The sequence below is a fragment of the Salvelinus namaycush genome, chromosome 2 (assembly GCF_016432855.1).
Source record: "Salvelinus namaycush isolate Seneca chromosome 2, SaNama_1.0, whole genome shotgun sequence".
Lineage (NCBI taxonomy): Eukaryota > Metazoa > Chordata > Actinopteri > Salmoniformes > Salmonidae > Salvelinus > Salvelinus namaycush.
Genome location: NC_052308.1, coordinates 37,875,819 through 37,888,659, shown reverse-complemented (window position 1 = coordinate 37,888,659; position 12,841 = coordinate 37,875,819). Strand labels below are relative to the sequence as shown.

Here is a 12,841-nt window from a genome sequence, read left to right as displayed (position 1 = left end):
ACAGACCCAAGTTTGGAAAGTCTGTTTAATTTATGTTCTATTAGATGATTTTTCTGAATTGTTCTCAATTTCCCCCCTGCATAAGGACCAAACCTACAGACAATCAACAGAGTAAGTTGAAATGCTATTCTATTTCACTTCTGGCTTCTGGTGGGCTATTCTGTTATTTTTGCAAGCTAATTCCCAGCACCACTAGTGTGTAAATACTAGTGGTGCTAAAAGCAGATAGGGGCTGCTAAAGGTTTATAAAAAATTCAGCCACACTAACCGGCTGACTGCGCCCATTTCCATGCCCCCTGCCACGGCCTTTTATATTCCGGAAAAAAACCGATATATGTATAAAATATAAACTCCTTCCTTTCATTCTAATGCATGCATGATTTTCAATAAACAAATAACAAAATAGTGTAGTTATGGGATCAGATCTGTCAATCAATCATACACACTCATTACTTTGACTCTATCATTCAGTTATTCTACATGACTTTAAATGTTTTTTGTTTCGTTTTTTTTTTTTTACATATATAAATATTAAAAAATGTTTTGACACCCCTACAGGAAGATCAGGCCAACACTCACCTGTCCAGGTAAAGGAAGCTGCAGCATGAGCTTGAGGTCAACAAAATCAACAAAATGAGAGCAAAGAGTCGTGAAGTTGGCAAGGTATAATCAAATATTTTGTTCTCTGATTTCCTTAGATATGTTGACTTTAATGAACCCAGATTAAAGATGAATGATATGCAAGTACATATAAAATAGACAAAAATTACATGATCCTTTTTCTTGTTAATCCATTTAGGGAAAAGAAGCTGGAGAATTAAGTGCAGCCCTGAAGAGAGACATTAACAAGGAGTCATACAATATGAGTTCCCGATAAAATGTTCTCGTATAAAATAGTCATTCAATAAAGTGAGCTGACAAAGCCTGTAAATTTGTGATTTCTTCCTATCATTATGCTGCTGTAATAATGTATAGTATTGGTAGTTCATGTTTTGGTTTAGCTAATGGGTTGTGTTTTGGTATGCAATTTTCCATTATACTTTCTACAATGTTTTTATGTTGTGAAAAAATAAATATGGTGGCCCCTAGGGTCTAAGGATAGGCAACACACCCCATTAAAATTCTCAGTGGGAGAATCTCAAATGGTTTTTCTCACCTCACCTCCTCTCCTCCGTCCTCTCTCTGGAAACAAATGCCTTTGCATGAAATGAGACTCTCCTCCTCAGCTCACGAGTCATCATGTAAATTATGTTTACATGGGTGGAATCCCAAAATAAATGTGTAAAGTAATGAAAACAAATGTAGCTAGTTGTGCAAGACATGTTATAGATAAAATGATAAGTAGCGTATAATTAAAAAAATGTGGATTATAAAACAATTCCACGCTACCTGCCGCAAGGATTCTTTTGTGCATCCTCTGTCAAAGTAGGTAATCATAACGAATTGTCATTCTCCTCGATCACTTATCGGTTTCCAGGTCATGGAGGAGAGGAGGACGGAAGAGTCTGGGAGAGCAGACATTTTCCAATTGGGAATATCCCATAATGTACGGAAATGCTTAGACTTTCCTTGGCTAATGACAAAACTAAAAATGGAGCAAAATGCCTGAAAGACGGTTTTGCTCAATCAACTATTAAATATATTGTAGATTTTGATTACACTGAAGTAATGTAGAAAATGCCTATCAAATACATATGCTTATAATTTGTTATATATTTCACTACATTCAATACCAAATGACTATTCCTACTCACACACAATTCAATAGTTAAAACTTATCCCTTGAACTAGGCCTGAAGAGAATGTCTTGATTTAACCAACTGCTCCCAATGACGGATTTGATGTACATAACTTTATAGATAACGACAATGTCTATTACTAAAAAATAAACTTCACCTCTTTACTAAAGGTGAGAGACAAGCATGAATTCCAATATTAAAATGTGAATTCCTGTGGACTTCAGATTGTGGTCACCTTTTACAATGATAATATCTGGAAATAGTTCAAGTCTAACAAGATTAGATTTTTAGGCCCATTTAATTGCCAGAGCTATTTTTGCTGTGTCTTTTTTGGACATCACACCCCTTATGTAACGAGTATAACAAAAACATCTGCATATAAAACATTAACAAAACATGTTCTGTGTGGTATGCTCCAGAAATGTGGATGCAGCTATGGGCTTGAACCTAGATATGTGTTACTTATCGATGAGCCTAAATAACATATACAGTTGAAGTCGGACATTTACATACACCTTAGCCAAATACATTTAAACTCAGTTTTGCACAATTCCTGACATTTAATTAGAATAAAAATTCCCTGTTTTAGGGCAGTTAGGATCACCACTTTATTTTAAGAATGTGAAATGTCAGAATAATAGTAGAGAGATTGATTTATTTCAGCTTTTATTTCTTTCATCACATTCCTAGTGGGTCAGAAGTTTACATATACTCAATTAGTATTTGGTAGCATTGCCTTTAAATTGTTTAACTTGGGTGAAATGTTTCGGTTAGCCTTCCACAAGCTTTCTACAATAAGTTGGGTGAATTTTGGACCATTCCTCCTGATAGAGCTGGTGTAACTGAGTCAGGTTTGTAGGCCTCCTTGCTCGCACACGCTTTTTCAGTTCTGCCCACAAATTTTCTATAGGATTAAGGTCAGGGCTTTGTGATGGCCACGCCAATACCTTGACTTTGTTGTCCTTAAGGCATTTTGCCACAACTTTGGAAGTATGCTTGGGGTCATTGTCCATTTGGAAGACCCCTTTTCGACCAAGCTTTAACTTCCTGACTGATGTCTTGAGGTGTTGCTTCAATATATCCACATAATTTCCCTTCCTCATGATGCCATTTATTTAGTGCAGTTCACCAGTCCCTCGTGCAGCAAAGCACCCCCACAACATGATGCTGCCACCCCCGTGCTTCACGGTTGGGATGTTGTTCTTTGGCTTGCAAGCCTCCCCCTTTTTCCTCCAAACATAATGGGGACAAAGTACGATCTTTGTCCCCATGTGCAGTTGCAAACCGTAGTCTGGCTTTTCTATGGTGGTTTTGGAGCAGTGGCTTCTTCCTTGCTGAGTGGCCTTTCAGGTTATGTCGATATTAGACTCGTTTTACCGTGGATATAGATACTTTTGTACCTGTTTCCTCCAGCATCTTCACAAGGTCCTTTGCTGTTGTTTTGGGATTGATTTGCACTTTTCGCTGTAAATAATTGTTGTCTGTAAACAAATGTTGGAAAAATAACTTGTGTCATGCACAAAGTAGATGTCCTAAACGATTTGCCAAAACTATAGTTTATTAACAAGACATTTGTGGACCTAAGTGTATGTAAACTTCTGACTTCAACTGTACAATACAAAGAAGACATGTCTAGACTTCTTGGCTGCTTTGAAATAATCATGGAGACAAATTGTTAAGAACAGCTTTACATTCTCTGGTGCTACAACCCAAAGTAACCAAAACCATTTCTACCTAAATGATTAAATACTCTCTTCTTAATAGCCTATGAGTTCCTGTTGAGCGACCTTGTCAGTTCAACTGATTGAAGACAGTGGATTAATACACTAGATGTGTTAGGCGGAAAATAATGGTTGAACCCAAGAGCAGACTCAGGCAAGGAGACGGGGATGAAGTAACCAAGGTATTTATTGGAACACGGGGAAGATGGATGGCAGGTCAGGGGAAACTCAGGTTGGTTGCTGGAGACCAGGTGCGGAGGCTGAGGCTGGAGCGAGGGGGGTTGAGATCGGGTAAGCAGGTCCGGGGAGGAATCCAAGGGAGTAGTGGAATGGGGAATCCAGGACAGAGCAGCAGGGTGATGAGACGTGGGACAGGAGACAGGGACCAGAGTCAGAGCAGGCAGAAATGTAGCGGAGAGGAAAACAGCATCAGGCAGGGTAACAGGATCTAAGTAGTAACAAATAGCTAGAAGCGTAAACTGATTGAGCAGAGATTATGATCTGGCAGTGTGGAAGTGGCAGGATTGAGTATTTGTAGAGGTCTTGATTATGGAACAGGTTGCAGCTGGTGGGGATCTGCTCCGACTCCAGCACACCTGTCTCCGTCCACACAATCACACACACACACACACACACACACACACACACACACACACACACACACACACACACACACACACACACACACACACACACACACACACACACACACAGAGAGAGAGAGGGAAAGAGCACTGGGGCAGGTGGCAGGTCAAAGAGACACAGGATGACCAGTAGAGGGTGTTGCAGGAGCAAATGTGACAAGATGTGTGAGCCCCTGGATTCACCCTCTGAATGGCACACATACACATTCCATGTCTCAATTGTCTCAAGGCTTAAAAATCTTTAACCTTTATCTAAAAATGATTGAAGTGGATTTAACAAGTGACATCAATAAGGGATCATAGCTTTCACCTGGATTTACCTGGTGAGGTTATGTCATGGAAAATGACATAATGTTTTGTACACTCAGTGTATATAATGGTGTGTAAGGACAATATGGACATTATATGAATAGAAAAGGTGTGTACAGCAGTAATTATATAGGTTGAGCCATGACTAGAATACAGTATATACATATAAAGTTGGTAAAACTGTATGTAAACATCATTAAAGTGACTCGTGTTCAATGTCTCTATGTACATAGGGGTAGAGTACCGGGTGGGTAGAGTACCAGATGGTAGCCGGCTAGTAACCATGACTAAGGTTCAGGGCAGGATACTGGGCGGAGGCCGGCTAGTGATGACTGTTTAAAAATCCTAAAGAGTCTATTGACATACCCGTGCGTCAATCTAAGTAACAAAAAATGAAATCGCCATCAAAATCCATCAGTTTAAGATAGAGATATCAGGTTTTTTGCATGGGTTGCGTCTCAACCCACCACCTCCGCCTATGTTGGCCTTCCACATCTGCAGCGTCCGAATGGTTTGGCTTACAAACTATTATGACCACTCTAGAAAGGGGAGACTCTTACGAAGAAGACGTGTTCTCCGTTTTGCTCTACAACCCCCACAAGTGTCACGAGACTCTTCTGAAGATAACCCATACACCCCTCCCCCTCCGACTTTTAGAGGTTAAACTGTTTAACAGTCTGATGGCCTGGATATACAGTAGAAGCTTTTTATTAGTCTCTCAGTCCCAGCTTGGATAGCCCTGTGGTTGCGGGCGGTGCAGTTTCCATACCAGGCGGTGATACAGAAAAAAAATTGGGTGTGGAAAAATATAAGTTTGCACCCCTATTTTGAAAGTGGGCATGGAGCTGCTCCATTGCTCAGGTGCCTGCCCCAAGTAGCTACTCATGGTACTTTCAAGACAACTAGGAACTTGGAAATAACCGAGGTCAAATCATGACGCCTTTAGGGTGACCACATGTCCTGGATTGTGGTGACAGTCCAGCATTTTGACCCTTTGTCCCACAACCAAACAATCATATCCCGCATTTCATCAACAAATTCAAACACCACTAATTTACAAACAACATTAATGTGTCCCATATTTCAGTCAGACATTCCAATCTGTATATTTTGCAGCAGTGAGGAAGTGGCAAAGCATGTGGTTTCACTTTCACCAAAATCTGTCCAAAATAAGCCCAATGCATTTCTATGGGCTTTTTTGTTTTACTTGTCGCCTGCCTTCGCGCCTTGCCTTTGGTAAAACGACTCCTATAGTTAGGACGCAGACATCAGCATCTAGTCTCATCTACAGATCTCTGTTTACAGTCACGTAGCGCTTTTGACACGATATCACAAGGATGTGGTACTGTTGATGTTAATGCCGCGTTCAAAACGTCAGTGATCTTCAGGTCGGAAAGTCGGAGCTCTAGAAATAGTTGGAATTCCGAGTTGAAAGACCGTTAAAATATATTTTTCCCAGTCGGAGCAGTTTTTTCCCCGAGATCCCAGTTGTTTGGAACGCAGCATCAGTCCACCTTCATCCTACCCCCCAAACAAGTGTCTTTCATCCTAACAAGTGTCAGTTTCTACGCAACCTGGCAATGCTTGGCATCCTGGGAGTGGCGTTTGATTCAATATGGCGGCAGCAAAGGAAGGAAAGAACAAATCAGGATTTTTGGGGATTAATGACAGTATCCTTTTACTTGGTGTCCATAAAAGACAGCCCCCCGTATAAGAAGTTTTGAACGTTTTGAAGTCGAAATTGTCAGTATGTTTTCGATGACGGTAGGATAAGTTTTTATTAACAAGCCGGGTGTTGTGTGTCTGTGGACTTGGTATGAAGCTAACGTTAGCTAGCTGTTATGCATACACATCGCTAACTAGATGTAATTAGCTTGCGTACTAGTTGTGGGGCCTTGTTAACTAGCTAGCTAGGGGTTCCTCACTTGGCTGGAAAACGATCATAGTTAGCTAGTTTGTTTGCTATGGCCGGGGATGTTAAATATCATGTTAGCAAGCTAACTTACATTTTTGTAACTAGTTAACGGTAGCAGGATTCTCATGGGCAGTTAGCTATCCGGTAACGTACCTTGTTCAAAGCAAGCCTTGCCAGCTAGCTGGCTATAAAGTTATCAACACATGCCAGGCACTTGATGAACCCAGTATAGTAGCTTGCCTTAGCCAACTTCAACATGGTGCTTTTTATTGAAGTGAGGGTCTTGTTAGAGACCAAATATATTATCTTAATTAAATTCACACAGCATCAGATGAAGACCAACCTCTGGTGTTCATTCCGGGTGAGGGCATTATTAGACTTCTCAAAGCCAAATGTGAGATGTTCTGACCACTTTTCCTATTGCTGGCTGCTAACGCTACTTTATTTGTCACCATGTCTCTCGCTCTCTCAGGAGTAAGCAGAGAGGGACACTTGCGGACAGCCTTTAAGTCAGTATCGGGCACCAGCAGCAGTGAGAGAAAGGTGAAGATGAGGGCCAATTATAGCAGTGAGATCCGAGGAGAGGCTCCTCTGAGCCGGGGCAATAAGAAGCAAGGCCAGCGGCTTTCCCTGTCCTCGATGGGTAGAGGGCAGCTCCAGGCCACCCCTGCACCTACAGTCCCACCTCCCAACCCAGCCACCCAGCAGCATCTCCTCACCACTCCACAGGTAGGTCTGCCAAGAAGGCTCACTCCATCAACACCAACTAGTTATTAGTTATTATAAACTGGGTGGTTCGAGCCATGAATGCTGATTGGCTGACAGCCGTGGTATATCAAAACACATATTTTTACTGCTCTAGTGAAGTTGGTAAACAGTTTATAAAAGCAATAAGGCACCTCAGGGGTTTGTGATATATGGCCAGTATACCACGGCTAAGGTCTGTGAACAGGCACTCCACGTTGCACGTAAGAACAGACCTTAGCTGTGGTATATTGCTTAAATAACCTCTCCAGTCGGACAGGGGCACATGAAAACACAAAGCCTGGGTACTACACAGCTATTTCTGATTGGCTCCAGCCATTTATACATCATTGAAATTTTCTTAGGCCTACTCCCAAGCCCACCCTCTTTCCTCAGATTTACAATGTTGTTCTGATGCTGATCACAATCCTGATTCATCAGTGCTAACTAATTTGTCCAAACCAGGTAAGATAAAAAAAAATAATAAAATAGCTGAAACAGGCTGACATACAACAAGCTAGTAACACACAGCATGTCAATATACTGTACTGTTGTGCAATGCTTGCCAAAAAAATGGTCTCTTTTGTTCTGATTTAAGGCTTTATATTTTGTAATAAATTAAATATCCTACACTACATGATCAAAAGTATGTGGACACCTGCTCGTCAAACATCACATTCCAAAATCATGGCCAATAATATGGAGTTGGTCCCCTCCTTTGCTGCTATAACAGCTTCCACTCTTATGGGAAAGCTTTCCACTAGATGTTGGAACTTTGCTGCAGGGACTTGCTTCCATTCAGCCACAAAAGCGCATTAGTGAGGTCAGGCACTGATGTTGGGCGATTAGGCCTGGCTCACAGAACGCATTCCAATTCATCTTAAATGTGTTCGATGGGGTTGAGGTCAGGGGTCTGTGCAGGCCAGTCAAGTTCTTCCACACCGATCTCAACAAACCATTTCTGTATGGACCTCGCTTTGTGCACAGGGGCATTTTCCTGCTGAAACAGGAAAGGGCCTTCCCCAAGCTGTTGCCACAAAGTTGAAAGCACAGAATTGTCTAGAACAGTGTTTCCCAATGCTGGTCCTCGAGTACCCCCAACAGTACAGTTTCGTTGTAGCGCTTGAGAAACGCACCTCATTCAACTCATTGAGGGCTTGATGATTATTTGACAAGTTGAATCAGGTGTGCTTGTCCAAGGTTACAATAAAAAATCTGTACTGTTGGGGGTAATCGAGGACCAGGGTTAGGAACACTAGTCTATAATGTCATTGTATGCTGTAGCGTTAAGATTTCCCTTCCCTGGAACTAAGGGACCTAGCCTGAACCTTGAAAAACAGCCCCAGACCATTATTCCTCCTCCACCAAACTTTACAGTTAGCACTATGCATTCGAGAAGGTAGCATTCTCCTGGCATCCTCCAAACCAAGATTTGTCTGTCGGACAGCCAGATAGTGAAGCGTTATTCATCACTCCAGAGAATGCGTTTCCACTGCTCCAGAGTCCAATGGCGGCGAGCTTTACACCACTCCAGCCGACGCTTCGCATCGCGCATGGTGATTTTAGGCTTGTGTGTGGCTGCTTGGCCATGGAAACCCATTTCATGACGCTCCCAACGAACAGTTCTTGTGCTGACGTTGCTTCCAGAGGCAGTTTGGAACTCGGTAGTGAGTGTTGCAACCAAGGACAGACAGGGGACTCAGAAATCTTGGCGGTCCCTTTCTATGAGCTTGTGAGGTCTACCACTTCGCAGCTGAGCCGTTGTTGCTCCTAGACATTTCCACTTCACAATAACAGCACTTACAGTTGACCGGGGCAGCTCTAGCAGGGCAGAAATGGGACAAACTGACTTGTTGGAAAGGTGGAATTAAATTACGGTGCCACGTTGAAAGTCACTGAGCTCTTCCGTATGGGCCATTCTACTGCCAATGTTTGTCTATGGAGATTGCATGGCTGTCTGATCGATTTTATACACCTGTCAGCAACGGGTGTGACTGAAATAGCCAAAACCACTAATTTGAATGGGTGTCCACATACTTTTGGCCTACACACTACACATGTAGTGTATGTATTTTGTTCAGGCACTCTCTGAGGTGACCCAGGCTAAGAACAGGACCTCTCTGAAGGACCTCTGTCCCCAGGATAAGCGGCGCATCGCCAACCTCATCCAGGAGCTGGCCAGGTAACTGCTCATCCAACATAAGTGTCTGTATTTGGCAGGGATTTAGGATTTTTCAGTGTGTGGATTTTCTCAAGAATGAAGTTAATTTACACAGTGTGCTATAATCCCTGACCCTCCATCTCTTCTTACCCAGAGTGAGTGAAGAGAAGGAGTCGTCGGTACAGAGGCTGAGGGACGAACAGGAGACCTTTGAGCGCAAAATTCTACAGCTTGAGCAGCAGAACCATCTCATTGTACAGGAGAGAGAGAGTATCCTTTTCCCCATGGATGCACACGCACACGGATAAACACACACACATATCAAGGGCGTCTCCTAATGACATTGTCAGCCCTGTGGTGTCTTTGTCTTTCTGAAGTGTCCTTGAGGCCTGCCGTGCCTGCTGGTGTTTTCTTGCTTTCCCAGACCTGCATCAGTCAATGATTTATAAGACAGCCATGAATGGGTGCCAGGTAGCCTAGTGTTTAGAGCGTTGGACTAGTAACCGAAAGGATGCAAGATCGAATCCCTGAGCTGACAAGGTAAAAATCTGTCGTTCTGCACCTGAACAAGGCAGTTAACCCACTGTTCCTAGGCCGTCATTGAAAATAAGAATTTGTTCTTAACTGACTTGCCTAGTTAAATAAAGGGAGAGAAAAAAAAGAGTTCTTGCAGACACTGCAGCCCTACACTGCCTCTGAAGAATTTAAGGCTCTTCCTGTATTCTGGCAGCAGGGGGCAGCATTTTCTAGGGCTTGATATCACCACCGCCAACCTCAGTGGTCTGGCAGATACTCCATGAGCGTTATAACATTCACACGTACCTTCATTCCCCCCTGCTTTTTCACGATTTTGCTTCTTGGCCACATCTTGACATTTAATATGACATTTGCACTCTGTCTGAGATCACTGTGGATTACGTTGTTTGAAACCGTTACCGTCAATGACGTTTTACCTTGTGGGACTGTGGCATTTGCTCTTGTCTCATGTTTTGGTAATCTTGTTCTTCTTCATGCACTGAATTTTGTCATATCTTACCTTTTCCTGACCTGTCAAAGGCTTTCAGATGCAACGCCACCAGTTAATTCTAAACATGCTAACACTGTCAGGCTCAGTCTCTTGGCATGACCTGGCAACTTTCCTGTAATTCCAGCAGCATCCCAGAATTACTCCGTTTCCTCCACTTTTGCATCCCACCCCTCCTGTCGTCCTCCTTAACGATTCCGCTCAGGTCAAACCGACGTGGGGAGAGCCGTCAATTTAGGGGGGGAAACACAGCGAAATATGAAGAGTAATTGTTGGCTGGTAAATTGCACAATTGGCAGCGGAGCTGGGAAATTAGGAAAGCACAACTCAATTAAAGGCACTTTGGCTGCGAGACCTGGCATTTATACTAAACTTCCAAACTCCATTAAAAAGGAATTTGGTCTGGAAAAACTCTGATTAAAGCACCTCGATGGGATAACCAGTCTTTTAAAGCGCACACACAGTCGTAAAGAGACTTCTGAGACGTAGGGTTCCGGACTGATCTTTGAAGGTTAAGGAGGCACCAAAGGCAACCGGGCTAAAGGGAGACTTGTAAAGTCTAATTCCATTACACCCTCTGCCTCACCTTCAGTCTTATCTACCAAGAGCCAGGTTATCAAGGGGAGGATGTATATCTCTCTGTCTAAAGACCTGAGATGACAGAAAAGCATTCTTGTTGAAATGTTGTCTGTCAGGACCATTTTGAAGCTCAAGTGCTGAATGAAATCTACGATTTGAATAAGGTTGTCTCTGGTTGTTTCCCCTTGGCATGTTGTTTTGGGGAGGTTAAAAGCTAAATGTCATTTCTGAGTCTGTGCTTCACATATCACTTTTTTTTTATTCACCTTGCAAGTTAGTCAGCGACTATACCACTGCTGTGGTTGAAATATTAAGTGACTCTACCCTCCTCCCTTAGGCAATGGATAAAGGGCTAAACTTTGAGTTTACTTTGTTCTCATTGTATTTATGTTAGACCTTTAATACCATCAAGAGACAAAGTCAACTTTGAGCTATAGCGTTTGATGCAGCTATTTATTTGGTTGGTTCCTTGTAAAACCGATTTGTCCTCTCCAGGAACATAGTTATGCTAACTGTCCCCTTCCATCAATTCTTCATCACCAGGCCCTACATACACACACACACACACACACACACACACACACACACACACACACACACACACACACACACACACACACACACACTGAAAGAGAGAGACTGCATACACACTCATTCACACACCCAGTCGATTTGGCACAGAGCTCATAAGGCAGGTTTTAAAAATATTCCTTTCCTGCGCAAATTTGTTTCACCTTAAGGTGGATTTCATTATTTAATTTGGGCACGGCCTGACAGGGTGAGTGAATCATTTTGACAGGCACTGTCTGAAGCCTCGATTGCAAACTCTTGATTTTGTATATTTTTGGATTAAGGAGCGTAGAAATTGAAGCTTTGATTGAAGAGGGCGTGCGTTCTGATTGGCTCATGGCCAAGACTCAGAGAAGCGGTTTTACTGTTTTCGGTGTGTGAAGAGATCCTTATCAATTGCGCTTCAGTCGCCCCTAGATTACCAGGCGTTGAGCGTCAAGGCTGCTTTGACCCATCAACCTTTTTAATGTAAGTGTGTTTACGCGCCCACTCTAGCCAGGTTAGGTGGTTGTGATGAATTTTGGTTCGAGCATGATGCTTGCAATACCAGATTTGTGTGGGTTACTTTGACATGTTCGCGTGTATTCGGCTCCTTTGGAATAAAAGGAACCTGATGATAACCCAGAGGATATTATACTACCAACATTAAAGGGATAGTTCACCCAAATTACAAAATTACACTTTAGTTTCCTTACCTGGTTTCCTTAGCAGTCTATGGACAACGTATGACAGCAATCCATGCTTTGGTTTAGTTTCCATTTTTCATCTATACGTAACTTGAGCTTCACGGGTAAACTTTCGAATGATTTGGACATAATGAAAATCTAATATTGGTCCCATGACTTGAATGGGATTTGTGCCACAAATCCCATTCAAGGCACATTTGGCACATTTGGCACATTTGGAAACAGTGCCAGGGAAACTAAACTAAAACATTGATTGCTGTCATACCTTTTCCATAGACTGCTTGCAGGTTAAGGAAACCAATATGGCATTTTTTTTATTTGGTGACCTATCCCCATAATCCATTGACATGGAAATTGCCCCTGAAGTGTTTTGTCGATTCTGTCAAATTTTGTCATGACTGAATTGTCATGGTCAAATTATATTTGTCACATGCGCCGAATACAACAGGTGTAGATCTGAAATGCTTACTTACAAGCCCTTAACCAACAATGTAGTTTTAAGAAATGAAGAGTCAAGAAAAATATTTACTAAATAAAGTAAAAAATAACAGCAACAATAAAATAACAATAACGAGGCTATATACAGGTGGTACCGGTACTGAGTCAATGTGCGGGGTTACCTGTTAGCCGTGCCCGAGCCGTGCCCGAGCAGAGCGAACAGTCTGACTAGGGTGGCTGGAGTCTATGGCAATTTTTAGGGCCTTCCTTTGACACCGCCTGGTATAGAGGTCCTGGATGGCTGGAAGCTT

General features: G+C 42.5%; 1 protein-coding gene across 1 annotated transcript in view; it reads left to right on the top strand.

Moving 5' to 3' along the window:
• The first annotated feature begins 6,006 nt into the window (after positions 1-6,006).
• The window catches only part of LOC120062635 (protein hinderin-like), a 37,264-nt gene continuing 30,429 nt past the window's right edge, over positions 6,007-12,841 (top strand). Inside the window, exons 1-5 of the mRNA XM_039012690.1 lie at positions 6,007-6,083; positions 6,654-6,689; positions 6,801-7,057; positions 9,154-9,254; positions 9,388-9,503. Coding sequence (XP_038868618.1) covers positions 6,029-6,083; positions 6,654-6,689; positions 6,801-7,057; positions 9,154-9,254; positions 9,388-9,503 — 565 coding nt within the window. The 5' untranslated portion in view covers positions 6,007-6,028. The remainder of the gene's footprint in view (positions 6,084-6,653; positions 6,690-6,800; positions 7,058-9,153; positions 9,255-9,387; positions 9,504-12,841) is intronic.